Source organism: Bos mutus, chromosome 11, assembly GCF_027580195.1.
Source record: "Bos mutus isolate GX-2022 chromosome 11, NWIPB_WYAK_1.1, whole genome shotgun sequence".
In the NCBI taxonomy this organism is placed as follows: Eukaryota; Metazoa; Chordata; class Mammalia; order Artiodactyla; family Bovidae; genus Bos; species Bos mutus.
In genome coordinates, this window is record NC_091627.1 from 106,128,066 (window position 1) to 106,146,886 (window position 18,821).

At 49.0% G+C, this 18,821-nt stretch overlaps 1 protein-coding gene across 2 annotated transcripts in view; it reads left to right on the plus strand.

Moving 5' to 3' along the window:
* Positions 1-1,625: 1,625 nt before the first annotated feature.
* The window catches only part of FBLN7 (fibulin 7), a 56,972-nt gene continuing 39,776 nt past the window's right edge, over positions 1,626-18,821 (plus strand). Inside the window, exon 1 of one of the 2 annotated variants that reach the window (XM_070380177.1) lies at positions 1,626-1,968. In XM_070380177.1, coding sequence (XP_070236278.1) covers positions 1,894-1,968 — 75 coding nt within the window. In that variant the 5' untranslated portion in view covers positions 1,626-1,893. The remainder of the gene's footprint in view (positions 1,969-18,821) is intronic. The other variant, XM_070380178.1, reaches the window with a different exon arrangement.

Sequence of the window (18,821 nt, forward strand, 5' to 3'; positions counted from 1 at the left end):
AAAGAGAAGTGGGGAGCAAGGGAGAAAAAGTGAGAGAGAGAAAGGGATGAATGAAGCCAGAAACCAGGAAAAACTCTGTTCCTGTAAACAAAATTTCAGAAATCCTATGACTGAATATTTAAGTATTTAAGATGTGGGATGAAGGTTGAAGGTAGCCTGTGCTGGAAATAGCCCTGCTCTGAAGACCCTTGAGTCTGCAAACCATAGACCAGTCACTCAGCCACTCCCAGCTTTCATTTTTTCATTGGTGAACTCAGGAGTGTCTTCAGGTCTGTGCATCCATTCAGAGGGCGCGGCAGGAGGAAGTTCTCAGGCACTAATGGCTCCAGCACAAGCAGGCTCAGGGCCGAGAAGCCTTGGTTTTGGGGGTGGCAGTTGCCATGTAAACATCAGGTGGGATAAAATACAAAATAAACACAGCCTCATTGACCAGAAGAAATTCTTCTCTAGAGGTGGAGGAGGGGAGAATACAAAGATGGGGACACTGGGCTTTGGCAAAGACAGCAAACATGAGCGCTGGAGGCAGAAATACCCCGATTTGCACAGGCTGTGGGTTCCGCCCGGGCTCCTTGGCCCCCTCCACCTGGATAGGGAGGAGCAGTGTGTTGTCCCGTGTCCTTCAAGCCGCCTCCCCAGGAGCGCAGGTAACAGTTCACAGGCGCGCTCTCCTTCCCCGGCGGGAAGGTGGCGGGGCAGCCCCGCCGGACTTCCTGGGTAGTGTCTGCCCAGGTGGCCAGGCTGCAGCAGGCCCCTCGTTTTCCCCAATTTCCCCCTCCGCCTTCCAAAAGAAAACAGTTCGGCTCTAAGGCTACGTAGCCTTTGAGCTCTGAATGGGCTCTGCTAAATGAAATTTGGAAACAGAAAAAATAGATTTGAGGTTTGGCCAGACTTGGTGTGCACCATTACATCTGCAGTGTTGCCTTCTGAAACATTCTTCCAGTAAGAACTTAAACAGTGTTTTCCAGGAGCTTGGAGCTGAGGCCATCTGGATCCTCCCACAGTCCCTGGATGCAGGGGGACTCAGACTGCTAATGTCTGTGCTTCCCAGCGGCGTGTCCCACCCAACCTCAGCAAAGCATCCAGTGTTCCCCTGCCTCCCAGTTCAAACTGTTTCTCCTTCCACTGGGGAGTGGAGGGCAGCAGATGAGGAGGGCTGCTGATTCTGAGTCACTGTGCTTGAGTGTTCTTGTACTCCGATAGCAGTTCTCGGGTGGAGAACTCGGTCTGAGTTCATTAAGTCCATCACGCGCCCACACTAGTCCTGACTTCCGAGTGCCGGGGAGGAAAACGTCCGCGCGCGCGCGCTCTCTGAAGTTGGACAGACCTGGATTTGAATCTCGCTTGCCGCTGGATGAGGTCAGCCTCAGTGTCCCCGGGCTGGAAAGGGGCGGGTCAGGAGAGACCCGGCGCTGGGATGGGCTCCGGGGCTCCGCACGCACGTGTGCGCCGCCTCGGCCGCCTCCCCCGCGAGGGCGCTCGGGATGCCGGCGCTCGTCCTCTGCGTCGCGCCGGGCCTCCTCCGGGAGCCGCGCGGGTTGGGCGCGCTCCCAGGCGCATTCCTGGCCGGGCAGCCCCTCCTCCTCGGCTTTGGCCAAGGGGCCGGCGCCTCCCCGCCTCGCCGGGACTGTCTCGTGCAGGCGGCAGCGGACGCTGGTGGCCGCGGGAGCTCCAGGTCCGCGCGCGGCGCACCTGGATCCGGGACTGCGCCTCCCGAGCGCGGCGGGCCGAGCTGCGCTCCCGGGCTCCCGCTTTCCTCCCTACCCGAGCCGATCCGGACCGAGCGGAGCCCGGTTCCCCGCAGGGGCGGCCGCGGCATCGGTTGGGACAGCCTCGGCGGGGGCAGCAGACCAAGTTATCTCCCCTTCCCAAGCGGAAAGGTTCCGGTTGGCAAAGATGGTGCCCAAGTGTCCCCGGGCGCTCTTCCTTCTGCTGCTCTTCCTCGCCTGCCCCGAATCGCGGGCTTCCCAGGTCAGTGTCCCTCCCGCCAGTTCCCTGATTCTGCTTGCAGGGGAGGCCACGCCGAGGCCGAAGGACCTTGGCTCGCCACATTCCACCGGAATGCTCGGGCCGGGGGCTTGGAGCCAGGCTGGGACTGGGGTTCCGTCCCTCATCTGTCATCGGATGCATCGCGGGCCGGGCGTCTGGGAGGACCCGGGCTGGTCTGAGCAGTTGGTGCGAAAGCCTCGGTCCGCTGAGGGAGAGAGAGACAGAGACAGACAGAGAGAAGGCTCTGCCTGAGAAGATCTCAGGAGACGTTGGTCCTCCTCGGGTCTCCAGAAGAGCTCCCCGCTCACCGGATTAGAGTAGAGGATGTCCCCTGCCTCCAACTTCCAACACTTAAATTTCTAACCGAAATATCCTTCTTCCCACCAACTTTAAAAACAAAACAAAACTTTTTTTTTTTTTTTAAACACCAAAAACATTTTGTACTGGTGGTATAGCCCTGGTGGCTCAGATGGTGAAGAATCTGCCTTCTTCTATGTGGGAGCCCCAGGCTCTATCCCTGGGTGGGGAAGATCCCCTGGAGGAGGGCATGGCAACCCTCCACTCCAGTATTCTTGCCTGGAGAATCCCATGGACAGAGGAGCCTGGTGGGCTACAGTCCATGGGATCGCAAAGAGTCTGACAGGACTGAGCAACTAACATCATAATAGCCAATTTAGCGTGTGGCTCCCACCACCAACTTTCTTGGCAGTCCACAGCACTTCCCAGGCAGGGGTGGATGGGGAGGTGTCTGAAGCAGCTTCACTCTGAGCCTGGGGGACCTTAGATTTGGGACTAAGTTTCTTTCCCAAACTTATAGGCAGCTTTCCCTTAGGTTTTCTCTCCCTGACTTGTGGCTATTGGAATCCTGATGGATTTATGTACTTGAACAGATTCACTTTTACATTAAGCAGCAAGGATTGATAGTAAAAATTAAGATAAAAATGCAGATTAAAGGGAGTTCCTTGATGGTCCAGTGGTTGAAACGCCTCACGTCCAAAGCAGGGGGATCCATTTGGATCCCTGGTCAGGGAGCTAAGGTCCCACATGCTGCAGCAGTGCTGTAGAAAAAGAAAAAAGAATTCAGTTAAAAGTGCTCTTTCAAAGGTAAGACTCGACCTGCTGAATTCCAAGCCAGCTATCACCAGACTGGTTCTGAAAACCTGAGACCCCTCCATCTGTGACCACGTGTTCTATGAGTTGTGGGGCAGCTACCCTGACAATACCATCCACAGCAGTAACAGTAATGGCAGTGAGCGTGTGTGTTCAGTCGCTCAGTCCTATGTGACTCTTTGCGACCCCATGGACTGTAGCCTGCCAGGCTTCTCTATCAGTGGGATTTCCCAGGCAAGAATCCTGGAGTGGGTTGCCCATTCGGAAGGAAAGCTTGCTGAGTGACGGATGAACGCCTGTTTCTTTGCTAAGCATCTCCCATGCTCTTTATTCTCAGAGCAGCCTTGTGAGTTGGGAACTGTCACCACCCCCATTTTGCAGACGAGGGAGCTGAGGCCCAGGGAGATTGTGACTTACTCAGGGTCACACAGCCTCACCTCTGTTTTTGGGCTCTAAGCCTTTGCCCTTCTCCACAGACTCTCACCCATGAACTGAATATCTGAACCAAGCAGGCATATCGGTGGCCACTTAGAAGCCCTTGGGATGCAGGAAGGGAGAATTTAGTTCAGACCAAACTTGGTCCATCTTAGTGTGGAAGGGGGTGAGGTGCCAGGCCGCAGAAGGTCCCCACAAGGAACCCACCAAGCAGAACAATAGGGTTGCCCATTGCAGATTACAAAACAGAGCCTCAGGCCCAGAGTGCGAAGCCAGGAGCACACGGAGGTGCATCTCTTAGTTGGGCCCCCACCCCGGGCCAGCAGAGGGGGCAGGGTAGACAGGATGCTGGGGGGGCTCTCTCCTGCTGTTACTTGCTCTCTCAAGGTTACCTGGACAAAGTGAGACCCTGGGCAGTTCTCAGATGTTTGCAGCTGCTGTTCAAATAGGGAAGTAAGCTCTTTCAGGCTGTGTTCTTGGGGGAAGATCTGGGTCCCATCCCTTCCCTGCCATGTCCAGGCTTCCTCAAATTCCTTATCCTCTAAACCTTGATTTCTTTACCTGCAAAAGCACCTGCCTCACTGGGCTTGGTGAGAGGGAAAGGGAGCAGAAGGGATTCTCCATGGAAGTTAGTTTAAAAAATCTAGTGAAACTGTCCTTTGCCCAAAGTCCTGTGTAGGTTGGGGAATCTCACCCCCAGTCCCTGTCTGGCTTTTCATCACGTCTGTCCTGAGTCACTTTGAAAGACTTTTGAGATCTGCTGTTGGAGAACCGGTGGTCCTGGGAAAGGAGTGGAGGTTGAGCAGTGCGGGGATCCCATAAATGCAGGCCCTTTTCCAACACTGCTGCCCACTCTGTGGTCTCACCCTAGAAAGAGAGACAGCCTTGCAGGGGAGACCGGAAAGGAAGGGCACTTAACAAAGCCCCATGCCTCACCCTTCTCCCCCATGGTGGCCCTCAACCTCCTCAGTGGGATGCGGGTGCTGTAGTATTTCAGAATATTTCCCCCTCTCCCAAACCTCTCCTTGTGATCAATTGTCACAGGGTTCCAAAATGCACTGTTAGAGATTCATTCTTTTGACTGTCTACTCCCATTGGATACATTGCTTTTTGGAGTTTATTGGGGAAAAAAATGTCTCTAGTGTACATTTCCATGATTTTAACCGTAGAGCTATGCTCTATGCTTGGCCATCTCCACCACAGTCAGGAGCCAGAACGGTTCCACCAATCCAGAATGACATCATGATGCCCCTATGTAGGCACATGTCTGCCCACTGCAGCCCCTGGCATCACTGATCTGTTCTTCATCATTATAGTTTTTCATCTTCATAATGTCATATAAATGGAAGTAAAAAGTACATAGACTTTGATTCTGACTTCTTTAACTTAGTGCAATGTATCCATGTCATTCTGGGAATGCACAGTTCCTTCCTATTGCTGGGTGGTGCTCCACTGTGTGGACATATCACAGTCAGCTCAGCCATTGAACTTAATGACTCCCATGCTGTCAATTCCAGTTTTCGGTGACTATGACTAGAGCTGCTATAAATATTCCCCATACAGCTTTTTGTGGAATGTAAACACTCATTTCTCTCGGGTAAATATCTAAGAGTGGGATTGCTGGGTCATTTGGTATCTTTAACTTTGTAAGAAGCAGCTAGGCTATATTCCATTCAGTTTTATCATTTTCAGGATCTTCCCTGGTGGCTCAGACAGTAAAGTGTCTGCCTACAATGCCTACCATGTGGGAGACCCGGGTTCAATCCCTGGGTGATCTCCTGGAGAAGGAAACGGCAACCCACTCCAGTATTCTTGCCCGGAAAATCCTATGGATGGTGGAACCTGGTAGGCTACAGTCCATGGGGTCCCAAAGAGTCGGACACGACTGAAATCCTTCACTTTATCATTTTACATTCCTACCAGCAATGCATAGAAAGCCTAGTTACCCTGCATCTTCACCAGCACTTAATATTATTAGGTTTGTTTATTTGTCTCCAAGTCACTCTAATGGGTATGGAATGATGTCTTGTTTTGGTTTAAATGCCCATTTCTCTAATGATTGGTAATATTGGCATCTCTTCATGTGCTTATTTAACATTTGGATAGTCTACTGGGTGAAGTGTCTCTCCAGGCCCTCTGCCCATTTTCCAAATGGGTGGTTTGTTTTCTTATGGTTAAGTTTTAAGTATTCTAATATTTTATATATTTTAATTAGAAATCGTTTTTTCAGGTGTGTGAGTTGCTAATATTTTCTGCAGCCTGTCTTTTTAAATTTTTATTAATTATTTTTTTATTTTTAATTTTATATCAGAGTATAGTTGATTTACAATGCTGTGTTAGTCTCAGGTACACAGCAAAGTGATTTAATTATACATGTTCCTCTATCTGTTCTTTTTCAGATTCTTTTCCCATATGGATTATAACAGAGTATTGAGTGTAGTTCTCCATGCTCTACAGTAGGTCCTTGTTGGCTATCTATTTTATATGGAATAGTATGTGTATGTTAATCCCAAGCTTCTACTTTATCCCTCTCCCCTCACTTTCCCCTTTAGTAACCATACATTTGTTTTCTAAGTCTTTGAGTTTGTTTCTGTTTTGTAAATAAGTTCATTTGTATCATTATTATTTTTAGATTGTACATGTAAGTAATATCATATGGTATTTCTCTGACTTCATTTAGGATGAAAATCTCTAGATCCATCCATGTTGCTACAAATGGCATTATTTCATTCACTGCATCTTGTCTCAACAGTGTCTTTTCCAGAGGAAAGGTTTTTAATGTTGATGAAGTCCAACTGATTAATTTTTTATTTTTATAGATTTTGCTTTTGGTTTTAAGTCTAAGAACTCTCTGACTTTGGATCATTAAAGTTTTCTCGTATGTTTTTTTTTTCTAAAATTTTTATAGTTTTGCTTCTTTACATTTTGATCTGTGATCTGTTTTGAGTTAATTTTTATATAAAGTGTGAAGTTTATGTTAAGATACATGTTTTTAAAGGCAATTCTCAATTGAAGGGGCTTCCCAGGAGGTAAAGAACCTGCCTGTGAATGCAGGAGATGTAAGACGTGTGGGTTCGATCCCTGGGTCTGGAAGATCCCCTGGAGGAGGGCATGGCAACCCACTCCAGTATTCTTGCCTGGAGTATCCAATGGAGCCTGGTGGGCTACCGTCCCTGGGGTCTCAAAGAGTTGGATATGACTAAGAACATACACATGTACATATGTGGCATTTTAATATTGAGTTTTCCAATGACATGAAAATTACATGTCTTTCCATTTATTTAGATCTTCCTTGATTTTTTTCATCAGTATTTTAAAATTTTCAATGTGAATATGCTTTGTTAGATTTAAAATCTAAGTATTTCATCTTTGGAGCTATTTTAAGTAGTATTAGTTTTAAGATTTTTTCATTTCCAATGCTATATTCCTAGACTACGGAAATTCAGTGGGCTTTTCTATGTTGACACGGTATCCTATGACTTTGTGGAACTCACTTATTAGCTATAGGGATTTCTTTTTGTAGATTCCCTCAGATTTTTTACATAAACAATCAGGCTATCTGTCAGTCAGTCAGTCAGTTCAGTCGCTCAGTCGGGTCCGACTCTTTGCGACCCCATGAATCGCAGCACGCCAGGCCTCGCTGTCCATCACCAACTCCCGGAGTTCACTCAGACTCACGGCCATCGAGTCAGTGATGCCATCCAGCCATCTCATCCTCTGTCGTCCCCTTCTCCTCCTGCCCCCAATCCCTCCCAGCATCAGAGTCTTTTCAATGAGTCAACTCTTAGCATGAGGTGGCCAAAGTACTGCAGTTTCAGCTTCAGCATCATTCCTTCCAAAGAAATCCCAGGGCTGATCTCCTTCAGAATGGACTGGTTGGATCTCCTTGCAGTCCAAGGGACTCTCAAGAGTCTTCTCCAACACCACAGTTCAAAAGCATCAATTCTTCGGCGCTCAGCCTTCTTCCCAGTCCAACAGGGGCAATTTTATTTCTCCCTTTTTTATACATGTGCCATTTATTTATTTGTTTAGCCTGATTACACTTATTAAACTTCTAATACTGTGTTGAGTAACAGCAGACATCCTTGCTGTAGGAAGGATGCGTTCAGCTTTTTTGTCTGTTTTTAAAATATTTATTTTATTTATTTATTTGGCTGCACTGGGTCTCAGTTGCAACATGTGGGCTCTAGTTTCCTGATAAGGGATGGAACCCAGGCCCCCTGCCTTTGGAGTGGAATGTCTTAGCCACTGGACCGCCAGGAATGTCCTGCATTTAGTTTTTTAGTGTTAAGTGGGATGCTAGGCTGTAGGTCTTTGTAGAAGCCATTTGTCAGGTTAAGGTTTTCTAGCCATAGCTTAATAGAGTTTTTATTATAGTTCAGTTCAGTAGCTCAGTCATGTCCGATTCCTTGCAACCCCATGGACTGCAGCACACCAGGCTTCCCTGTTCATCACCAACTCCCAGAGCTTACTCAAATTCATGTCCATTGAGTTGGTGATGCCATCTAACCATCTCATGTCCCCTTTTTCTCCTGCCTTCAATCTTTCCCAGCATCAGGGTCTTTTCAAATGAGTCAGTTCTTCACATCAGGTGGCCAAAGTAGTGGAGATTCAGCTTCAGCATCAGTCCTTCCAATGAATATTCAGGACTGATTTCCTTTAAGATAGACTGATTAGAACTCCTTGCAGTCCAAGAGACTCTCAAGAGTCTTCTCCAGCACCACAGTTCAAAAGCATCAATTCTTCAGTGCTCAGCTTTCTTTGTGGTCCATCTGTACATGACTACTGAAAAAACCATAGCTTTGACTAGACAGACTTTTGTTGGCAAAGTAATGTGTCTGCTTTTTAATATGCTGTCTAGGTTGGTCATAGCTTTTCTTCCAAGGAGCAAGTGTCTTAATTTCATGGCTGCGGTCACCATCTGCAGTGATTTTGGAGCCCAAAAAAATAAAAGTCTGACACTGTTTCCATTGTTTCCCCGTCTATTTACCATGAAGCGATGGAACCGGATGCCATGATCTTTCTGAACATTGAGCTTTAAGCCAACTTTTTCACTCTCCTCTTTCAATTTCATCAAGAGGCTCTTTAGTTCTTCGCTTTCTGCCATAAGGATGGTGTCATCTGCATATCTGAGGTTATTGATATTGCTCCCGGTAATCTTTATTCCAGCTTGTGCTTCACCCAGCCCAGCATTTTGCATGATGTACTCTGCATAAAATTAAATAAGCAGGGTGACAATATACAGCCTTGATGTACTCCTTTTCTGATTTGGAACCAGTCTGTTGTTCCATGTCCAGTTCTAACTGTTGCTTCTTGACCTGCACACAGATTTCTCAGGAGGCAGGTCAGGTGGTCTGGTATTCCCATCTCTTTTAAGAATTTCCAGTTTGTTGTGATCCACACAGTCAAAGGCTTTGGCATAGTCAATAAAGCAGAAGTAGATATTTTTCTGGAACTCTTTTGCTTTTTTGATAATCGAATGGATGTTGGCAATTTGATCTTTGGCTCCTCTGCCTTTTCTAAATCCAGCTTGATCATCTGGAAGTCCATGGTTCACGTATTGTTTTTGCTAGCGTGTGAGATGAGTGCAATTGTGCAGTAGTTTGAGCATTCTTTGGCATTGCCTTTCTTTGGGATTGGAATGAAAACTGACCTTTTCCAGTCCTGTGGCCAGTGCTGAGTTTTCCAAATTTGCTGGCATATTGAGTGCAGCACTTTCACAGCATCATCTTTTATTATTGTGATATTATAGCATCATCACAGCATGTTTTATTATAAATGGATGCTAAATCTTATCACATGCTTTGTCTCCCTCAACTGATATGATCTTGTGGTTATTCTTCAGTCTGTTATTAAAGTGGATAACATTGATTGACTTTTTTAAATTGAATTAAAAACTTTAATTGTAGTATAATTGATTTACAATGTCATGTGATTTTCTAATTTTGAAACCAGCCTTGCACTCCCAGATAAACCCTAATTGAATCATGTCATCTTATACACCGTATATATTTCTGGATTCTGCTCGCTAATGTTTTGTGAGAATTCTTGTATCTTGTTGATGAGGGATATTGATATATAGCAGGGGTCAGCAAACTATAGCCCATGAAACATATCCAGCCCACTGGGGCTCAAATCTGGCCACGCTGATTCCCTTACACGTCAGCATCACTGCTTTTTGTACTACAACTGTACAGGTGAGTAGTTGCAACAGAGACTATGGGCTGCAAAGTTGGAAAATTTGACTCTCTGGCCATGTTTCTACAGACAATTTGCTGACCCTTCGTCTGTGTATTTCTTTTCCTGTCTTTGCCTGGGTGCGTTACCATAACACTGGCTTCCTAAAATGAACTGTGAGTTGTCCCCTTCTTTCTGTTTTCCGGAAGAGACTATGTAGAGGTGGTGTCAGTTCCTCTTGCAGTGTTTGATAGAATTGACCAATGAAACCATGTGGGCTTGGAGATTTCTTTTCTGGAAGATTCTTAACTATGGATTCAGTTTCTTTGACAGGTACAAAACTCCTTCAGGTAGCTTTTTTTTTTTCTTGGGAGGGGATTTTTGGTAGTTTGTGGCTTTCAAGAAATGGTCCCATAGTCCTCTCTCTCTTTCTCTTGAGGCAACTGTTTTCAAATGCCCTGGAAATTATTCCACATTTCTAAGTAATTGATCTCCTGTGATGACAGATGAGTACTTTGTTCCATTGTTTGCTACAGAGCCAAGTAACCTACCATGATTAATTTTCTTTCTTGTGTAACTTTTTGGTTTTCCTCAAAGTTTTTCTCCTTTGCCCCATCCGTCCTCTACATGAGCACAGTAGTTTCCAAAAACCTCTTGCCTGGTCCCTATTCTGCCGGGCTCCTTGCCCCTGGATTCCAGTTTTGCTGAACCTTCTCTGGGCTCATAGCCCTGCGGCTACCCAGGGACTTTGGCCTGGACTGGAGTTTACGTTTTCTGGATCATATGCCTTCCTCTTTCTTGGCTTCTTCCCTTGTTTTTTTGAACACATTGTCAGGAAAATGATGATTTAATTCACTCTCCTTGTCTTTCCCAAGTCACTTTCGTACTGTAGACGTTACGCTTGTCCTTCTTTGAAACTTTAAAGCAGACAATGGTAGCACCATTATCCTCATGCTGTAGACAGGGAGCCTGATGCACCCGAGACAGTAGCAACTGAATCCTTGTATTAGGATCAGAGCCTGAGGGAGCAGCGAGAGGGAGGAAAGATGCCCCCACCCACCGAACCCCACTGACGGAGGCGGAGGGAAAGAAGGCGGCGCGGGTTCCGTGCCTACTCCCCGAATTAGATGCAGAAGGGTGGAAACATGGGAATTTGAACATGTTCCATCCTGGGGTAGTGTTGTTATCAAGCAGCGTTCTTGGCCTTCCCCAATCAACAGAAATTGACTAGAGCCCAGACAAGGCCAGACAAGGCTTTGTGGGGCCCTGCTGCAGCAGGTGGGATCAAGAACAAGTGACAAGTTCCCTTGCTCACTCACTCCCCAGGAATGGGGAAGCTTGTTCCTTATACGGGGGTGTAGGTAGGAGTGTGGCCAGGGGTCAGGTGGGAACGGTGGCTTAGGTGCTCTGCCCACCCCTCTGGTGGTGTGGAGTGCAGACGGCATGCACAGTACCCTGCTTTTGCTCCAGGCTCCTCAAAAGTGGCAGTCGGGCCTTTTGGTCTCTGTACCCAGAATTTGCCCCAGCTGTGCATGCACGCAGTTATTTTTAGTCTCATACAGCTTCTTTGTATTTCCCTACTCAAGGAGAGTTGTTTCCAGCGCTGCAGGGTCCCAGGTCCCAGTCTGTCTCAGTTGTGGTCAGTTTATCAATGTCAATTCTGTTGCCTATTTAGACAGATAACCTGGGGCGGCCTGGAGCCTTGGTTGGGATGGATTGTTGTTCATTTCGGACCTCACTGTGAAAGAACACCATGCTTGATTAGAGAGGTATCTGCCATGCTCGTAGCACCAGGAGTATTTGCCAACCCTGCTGCACAGTTTTATAACCAGTCCTTGTATTAGAGGGCTTCCCCGGTGGTGCTAGTGGTAAAGAATCTGAGTGACAAATGCAGGAGAGGCAAGAGACTTGGGTTTGATCCCTGGGTCTGGAAGATCCCCTGGAGGAGGAAATGGCAACCCACTCCAGTATTCATGCCTGGAGAATCCCATGGACAGAGGAGCCTGGCGGGCTACAGTCCATGGGGTCACAAAGAGTCAGACACAACTGAGCGACTGATCTGTTTTAGAAGGATACGTGGAGATGAACCACAGCTACTGGGATGTGTGAATCATTCAAATCGAAAATGAGTTATTTCATAAAACACATATTTGATGCCTGCCACGGTCCATGGGCTTCCCTGGTGGCTCGCATGGTAAAATATCATGTGATTGATATGTGGGAGACCCGGGTTCGATTCCTGGGTCAGAAAGATCCAACTGAAGAAGGGCATGGCTGCTCACTCCAGTATTCTCACCTGGGAAATCCCATGGACAGAGGAGCATGGTGGGCTACAGTCTGTGGAGTTGCAAAGAGTCAGACACGACTAGGTGATTGACACTTTCACTTTCACGGCCCATTCACCAAGAACTAAACAGACAAGGATCCTGCATTTGGTTCTGATCCGGCTGCTCTGGGTCTGGAACTGGCTGATCAAGTCACCAGTTTGAGCAGGACTCAGCTCAGCTGTTCTGCTCACGGGCTCCAGGCTCCACTCTCTAGGCCTGGGCTCCTCTTGGTCTGTGGACAGCTGCTGGGTTAGCCAGGGCTGGGTGGTCCAGGGTGCCTCTGCTCCATGGAGTCCCCCATCCTCCAGCAGGCTGGCCTGGGCTTTCTGCACTTTGGAAAGCGGCTGAGGGCTAAGGCCAGCAGGATGCACCAGACTTCTTGAGACGCTGGTCTGCCATGGAGCTAACATTTCGGTTTCAGTCAGGCGGGGTGGGGGCAACAGATCAGGAGACAGTGCCGGGGAAAAGATAGCATGTTATTAACACTTAGAGTTCTCGAGAGAAGAGGGTCACAGAGAAAACATCAGGCAGAGACAGGGATGGAAACTTTGGGAAAGCCTGTACTGGGGGTCTTGAGACAGGGTAAGAACACTAGAGTTAGGACTGGCTAGTTGGAATAATGTGAGCGAGATGGCAGTATAGGGCTGTTCCTAGTTGATGGACCCTGGGGTTGTTGGGGGGGCATGGCTAGGGTGGGGTGTTAGTGTCTCACAGGTGTCAGACCAGATAATCAGGGGGATGGGCTCAGCTTTGGTTGGTTTGCCACCTAAGGTGTGCTGGGCACGGGCAAGGAGGGTGTTGTGTTGTTTGCTGCCTCTAGGAATTTGCTAGCCACGCCGCCCCCCACCCCCCTGCTGAGGAACAGTCTGTGCCAAGTCACACAGCCCCAGATGTCAAAACATCAGATTCAGAAACTAGACAATAAGGTTAATCCAGAGCCAGCCTTGGAACTGGTATATCGCTTCCAGTGTGTTCTGCTGGCCAAAGCAAGTCACAAGACCTGCCCGTATCCGGAGAAGGGAAAACAGATGACGACCCCCTGGATGGGAAGACCAGAAGAGCCTCTTGCAGGGAGGGCGAGATTGCCATTCTGCAGACCTTCATGAGTATTGATCCAGGGATTCACTCCCCACAGGCACAGGGTTTAGACAAATGGGTGGGCTCAGGGTGAGGATGGGTGACCGGAAGGCCATCCTGGCATTTCCCCTTTCTCCAGCAGCCTCCATCTTTCCTCGGCACCTTCAGGAGTGTGACTCTTTCCCAGTCCTGTCAAGGACTGCCCTGATCGCAGTGAAGAGCGGAGATCCCTTTGCTCCGCTGGGGCAGTTTCTAGCCCTCAGGGGCATTGGTCAGTGCAGGCTGAGGTGTGGACTGGAGGTGACCAGCTGGGGAAGGAGACAGTGCACTGGGTCCTTGGGCTGGGCTGGAGTCTTCCAGGTAGGAACTGATGCCCTCCTAGGCCTGCTCACCCTGGCGGGTCCTGTTTGACACCTGCCTTGATTCTTGGCAGAACCAGCCAGTGCCTGTGGAGCGCTCGCCCTGCCACTGGGGCACCAGTCCCCTTACAAACGGCCACCCTGACCTGCCTCCTTGTCAGCTGCCCCAGGAGGAGTGTCTGTCTGCTGAGTGGCACCGGAGACTGGATGATGCCCCTCATCAGCAGGGACAATGGCGGGACTGCCAGGTTTCTACAGACTTTCCCCAGGCTTATGCAGCCCTGGGGCCACAGGGCAGACTCCCTGGGTGGATAGGACCTTCTTTGTCCTTTCAAAGACTCCACCCAGTTTTTCCTGCTTCTTTGGGACTGCCTGAAACTTAAAATAAGGACATCACAGACTTTTTCATTTAAAAGAAAATTGTCATTTAGTTGCCCAGTCATGTCTGACTCTTTGCGACCCCGTGGACTGTGGCCCCCCAAGCTCCTCTGTCCGTGGAATTTTCCAGGCAAGAATACTGGAGTGGGTTGCCATTTCCTTCTCCAGGGGATCTTTCCGACCCAGGGATCAGGGTCTCCTGCACTGCCGGTGGATTCTTTACTGTCTGAGTCACTAGGGAAGCCTGTAACACACGAGTACCTGCAGGCAAAAAAAGACAAAACACAAAACTACTTTCAGAAAAACATCAGACACCTTCAGTCATTTACACTGTAATGTGAAAACATACAGACTTGTCAGTATCAGCTTGGAGCTCTTTCTCTGACTGCGTAATTAGAGGTTTTACCTTCCCAGCAGGAATCTAACTAGTAAGATAATGTGCTCATTCAACAAGTATGTCTGGAGAGCCTGTCCTGCCAGGTGATGTCCTGGGTCTGCGGAGGCAGCCTGTCTGTGTTCCGGCTCCCACTCCTCCTGGCTGAGTGACCTGGGGCAAGTTCCTACCTCCTGTGAGTCAGCGCTCTCCTCTGAGATCCCTGTCTCATGGGGCTATAGGAAGGACAACGTGAATGACACTCAAAGAACAGATCCCAGTACGTGCCTCGCCAAGCATGCAGAGAAAAACCAGACAGACCTGGAAATATCCAGCGGCAGACAATGGAAATGGGGTGTGTCCTGGAGGGTGGCCAGGAGGCTGCCCCACACTCAGTAGGCAGGTAAGGGCTCTTCAAGAAGGGCGCTTCTAGTGAAAGTGGGAAGACTGACTTTCAAGGACCAGGGCCAGACTCTGGACAGAGCAAAGGGCCAGTGCACAGGCCCTGCGGTCGAAATGAACTTGCTAAGGTTTGTGGAAGCTAAGGGCTCCCCAGGTGGCGGTAGCGGTGAAGAACCTGCCCGCCAGTGTCGGAAACATAAGAGACCTGGGTTCGATCCCTGGGTCAATGGAGAAGATCCCCTGGAGAAGGAAATGGCAACCCACTCCAGTATTCTTGCCTGGAGAATTCCGTGGACAGAGGAGCCTGGGGGGCCACAGTCCATAGGGTAGCAAGGAGTTGGACAAGACTAAAGCGACTTCACATGCAGCACAAGGTGTGTGGAGAAACACAGAGGTCTGAATATTGGAACCCAGAAGGTGTCCGATCTGGGCATTGTTGGAGGTGGCAGGGCTTGATCACACAACGTTGGAAGCAGAATAATGCTCCCCCCTCCAAGATATCTATGTTCTTATCCAGGGAATCTAAGAATCTTACCCTGATTTTAGCCCAGCAAGACCCATGTTGGAGTTCTGACCTACCAGACTGTAAGATAATAAATGTGTTGTTTTAAGTGGCCAGATTTATGTTGATTTGTTAGAGCAGCAACAGGAAAAGAATCCACCCTGTCAGTGACGTGGAGAGGAGTCTGCCTTTATTTTCATGGGTGGGGAGCCACTGGCGGGTGGAAACAAGGAAGTGATGCAGTGTGGCCTCTGACCTCTGTCTTCGGGAAGCTTAGATTGCAGGAGGGCCCGGGAGGAGCAGGTGGGACACAGGTCCAGGACAGGATGGTTTTCATCTCACGTCTACCTGCTCACCCAGCAATGCTTGGGATTTTTCATTAGGGAGGGTAGAAAGATCTGAAAATACACCACATCTGTTATTCAGCCCTTCACAACCGTGCAGATGAATTTCTCTAAGGGCGGGACTTCTGAAGCTCCTCCTCTCACGCGTGGCCACGCCCACCGCGGCCAGCCCATCCTTCCCTTACCTTCCACCTGTGCTGGCGGCCAAGACCAGGCCCCCGTCCCCCTCCACCTCTTTGCATCAGCCCCAGGAGACCAGGTCAGATCCAGATTATTCACTTTCACAGGTCTCAGAAATCTGGGGTCATGTGTAAATGTGCACACGCCTGGGCCGACGTTCCCAGAAGGGTCTGTGCATGTGTGTTGGGAGAGGGCTGCTGGGGCACTGAGAGGGTCCTCTGGCAAACTGGGGCCTCCTCTGAGCCCTTCATCCTGGTTCTTTCGGGCTGAAGAAATGGGCACAGTGTGCTCTTCAGAGGGTGGACTGGACGCGGTGTGGCAGGGAAGGTAGCCCCACCATCCATCAGCCAGATACCCTGAGCCTCAGTTTCTCTAAGCTGTGAAATGGCTAGGCCATGGTGCCCAAATATTTGGTGAAACACCAGTCCTGATGAAGCTATTTTTTAGATGTGATGAGTGTTAATTGTAGACTTTGAGTAAAGCAGGTTACCTTCCATAAGGAGGGTGGGCTTCATCCCAAAGACTGAGGTCCTGGGAGAAGGAGGGCGTTCTGCCTTCAGACAGCCTTTGGACATGCAACACCAGCTCTTCCCAGGTCTCCAGCCCCCAACACTGCAGGAGCCAATTCCTTAAATCTCTCTCCTTCTCACTCTCTCACTACAGGAGATGTGCATATATTGAGTTGGCTCAAAAAATTCATTAGGGTTTTTCCGTAAGATGTTATGGAAAAATCTGAATGAACTTTGGGGCCAACCCAATACAATTGGTTCTCCTTGATTCTGTTTTTCCTGGAGAACCCTAAGATAATGGCCTTGGGCAACTGCCCCCTAAAATTCCCCCACTTCCCCCAGAAGTGTCCTTTCTTTCCTCTTCAGTGTGGTTGCTGGGTCAAGGTCACAGGGATGAGAAAAGTCAGGGAGTTATAACCTGCTTCTGATTTGGTCTAAAGTTAAAAAAAAAATCTTTCAGAGAAAAAAAACATGTGTGAATTCTACATGACTCACATGCAGAGGGCCTCAAGCCTTGGCTAGCAGGCACACGCTTGGCAAGTGTGCTCTATCCTTTCATAGACCTAAAGTCATCAAAACATCTGTGTTCCCATTAACAACATGCTGACGTGACGCATAGCTGTGGCTTACAGGAAACCAATGCAAGACAGCCCATCCGAGGTCCAAGGGGTCATCTGCAGCCGCCTGAAGGGGCCTGGGGTTCTGTTGTCACTGAGGTGGCTTTTAGAAATAGTCTCCTTGCCAAGACTGATGTGAGGATGGCCATCAAGCCAGGTCACGTGAGAACAGAGCCTCAAGGACACCTCCACCCACCAATCTGGCATGCCCTGGCACTTCAGTGCTTTGAGAACTGGGCTTCACTTGTAAACTGAGCCCAGGCGGCAAGGAGGCCTGGATGGGGTGGGAGAGTCCACCCACCGAGTTCTGGCACGGGGCTGCAATGAGCTGGGCACACAAACTGTCTTTGTCTGTGTCCAACCCTGGGCCAACAGGTGGGGTCTCTGAGCTGCTTAGTCTCCCAGGAACAGGAGTGTTTAACCTCTGAAGTATCCCCACCAGATCCATCAGAATGAATGTTGTAAGAGGATGAGTTGGAAAGAAGAGAGGCAAGACTTTCCCTGGATGTGGCGTGGGGTGGATGGAGTACAGTTCTTTGACCTCCTTGCTTCCAGAAGCCTTAGACCCAGCCCCCTCCCACCTGGCTGTCAACATTGGCTGGTGTGTTCTGGAACCATCTCTGCCACCTCCACCCCAGCTCGGAAAGAGCGGGTGGAATGACTGCTATTGCTACTCCTCTCTCTGCTTCTGGTCTTCTCTGCAAACATCACACTCGGTGTTTAAATTCACTGGAAGGCCCAGTGCTCTGAAGGAGACTTTGATATCAGAAATGGGAAATCTTGATCTTCTTCTCCTCGAGGATGGGAGAGTTTCACTGAATGTCTTTTCTTGGTCCCATTATAAATAATTTATTAATTCACAGAAATGAGAACTAATTTTCATTATTTATTGTCAACAGCCTATGCCAAGCATGGATGGAGACCAGTATTGAAAGGATGCAAATTTAGGCCATTTGAGGAGCTCTTTGAGAAGAATATTAAAAGTGAGGGTCCTAGGGACTTCCCTGGTGGCCCAGTGGTTAAGACTGGGCTTCCAGTGCCGGGGGTGTGTGTTTGATCCCTAGTTGGGGAACTAAGATCCCATATGTGCACGGTGTGGCCAAACAGTAAAAATTTTAAAAAGTGGGGTCCTGGAAGAGACCTGGGAAAGTGAGGGCCCTAAGATAGGCCTTCCTTCCCTGGTGTGGACCCCTCTCTTGTCGGCCCCATCCAGACTTGACCTTCACCCAGTCACAGCCTTGGTGAGCCTTCCCACCTAAGTGGGAGGTTCTTTTTCACAGTTAGGGTCTGGGACCCTGAGATGGGAAGCCAGCAGTCGCCATGGCGGGCCAGGCTGAAATGCAGGTGGGTGACACCAGATGGTCCAGCCTGTTTCTTGTCCCGCAGCCTTGCAGGCCCTTGAAGCCCCTCAAAGCCCCCTTGCCTACGTTTACAGAGAAGGAAATGGTCTGTTCCCTGTGTGGCTTCTCTCGGCCAAAAGCACATACTGATGATGGGCATGGGAGGGGAAGTGGGCAGACAAACGGAAGTGGACCGAAAAGAACACAGAGGAACCGAAGCAGACTGAGGTGCAGGGTCTGACTTTTGCTCTGTTCGTTGGTGTGGAAACCAACAACTTGGAGCCAAGAATAAAGAACTAATGCGGGGCCTGCATCCGTGGTCCAGCAACTGTCAGGTGACGCCTTTGCGTGTGTGAGTGTATATCTGATCCAAATGTTAAAACCACACTAAACGTGAACAGTGGTTGTCTGTGGTCATGGGACTTGTCCTTCGTTCTGATGTGTTCTTCTGGATTTTGAGTGGTTTTGCAGAAAGTATGCTTTATTTTTCTGACCAAGCAAATAGACAAAGTTTTCTCAGTTTGACAAGGAGGGATGCTTAGGTTCTCAGCCCCCACCTCGTGACTTCACTTGTCCCCGTATGTCCATATAATGCAGACCTCTTGAGCCCTTGACTCGATCTGAAGGTTTCTAGCCTATCCCCTGCTCTGCAGATGAATTCAGTTATGCCATTGCTGAGGTCCCTACAGGCGACAGATTCTGAGC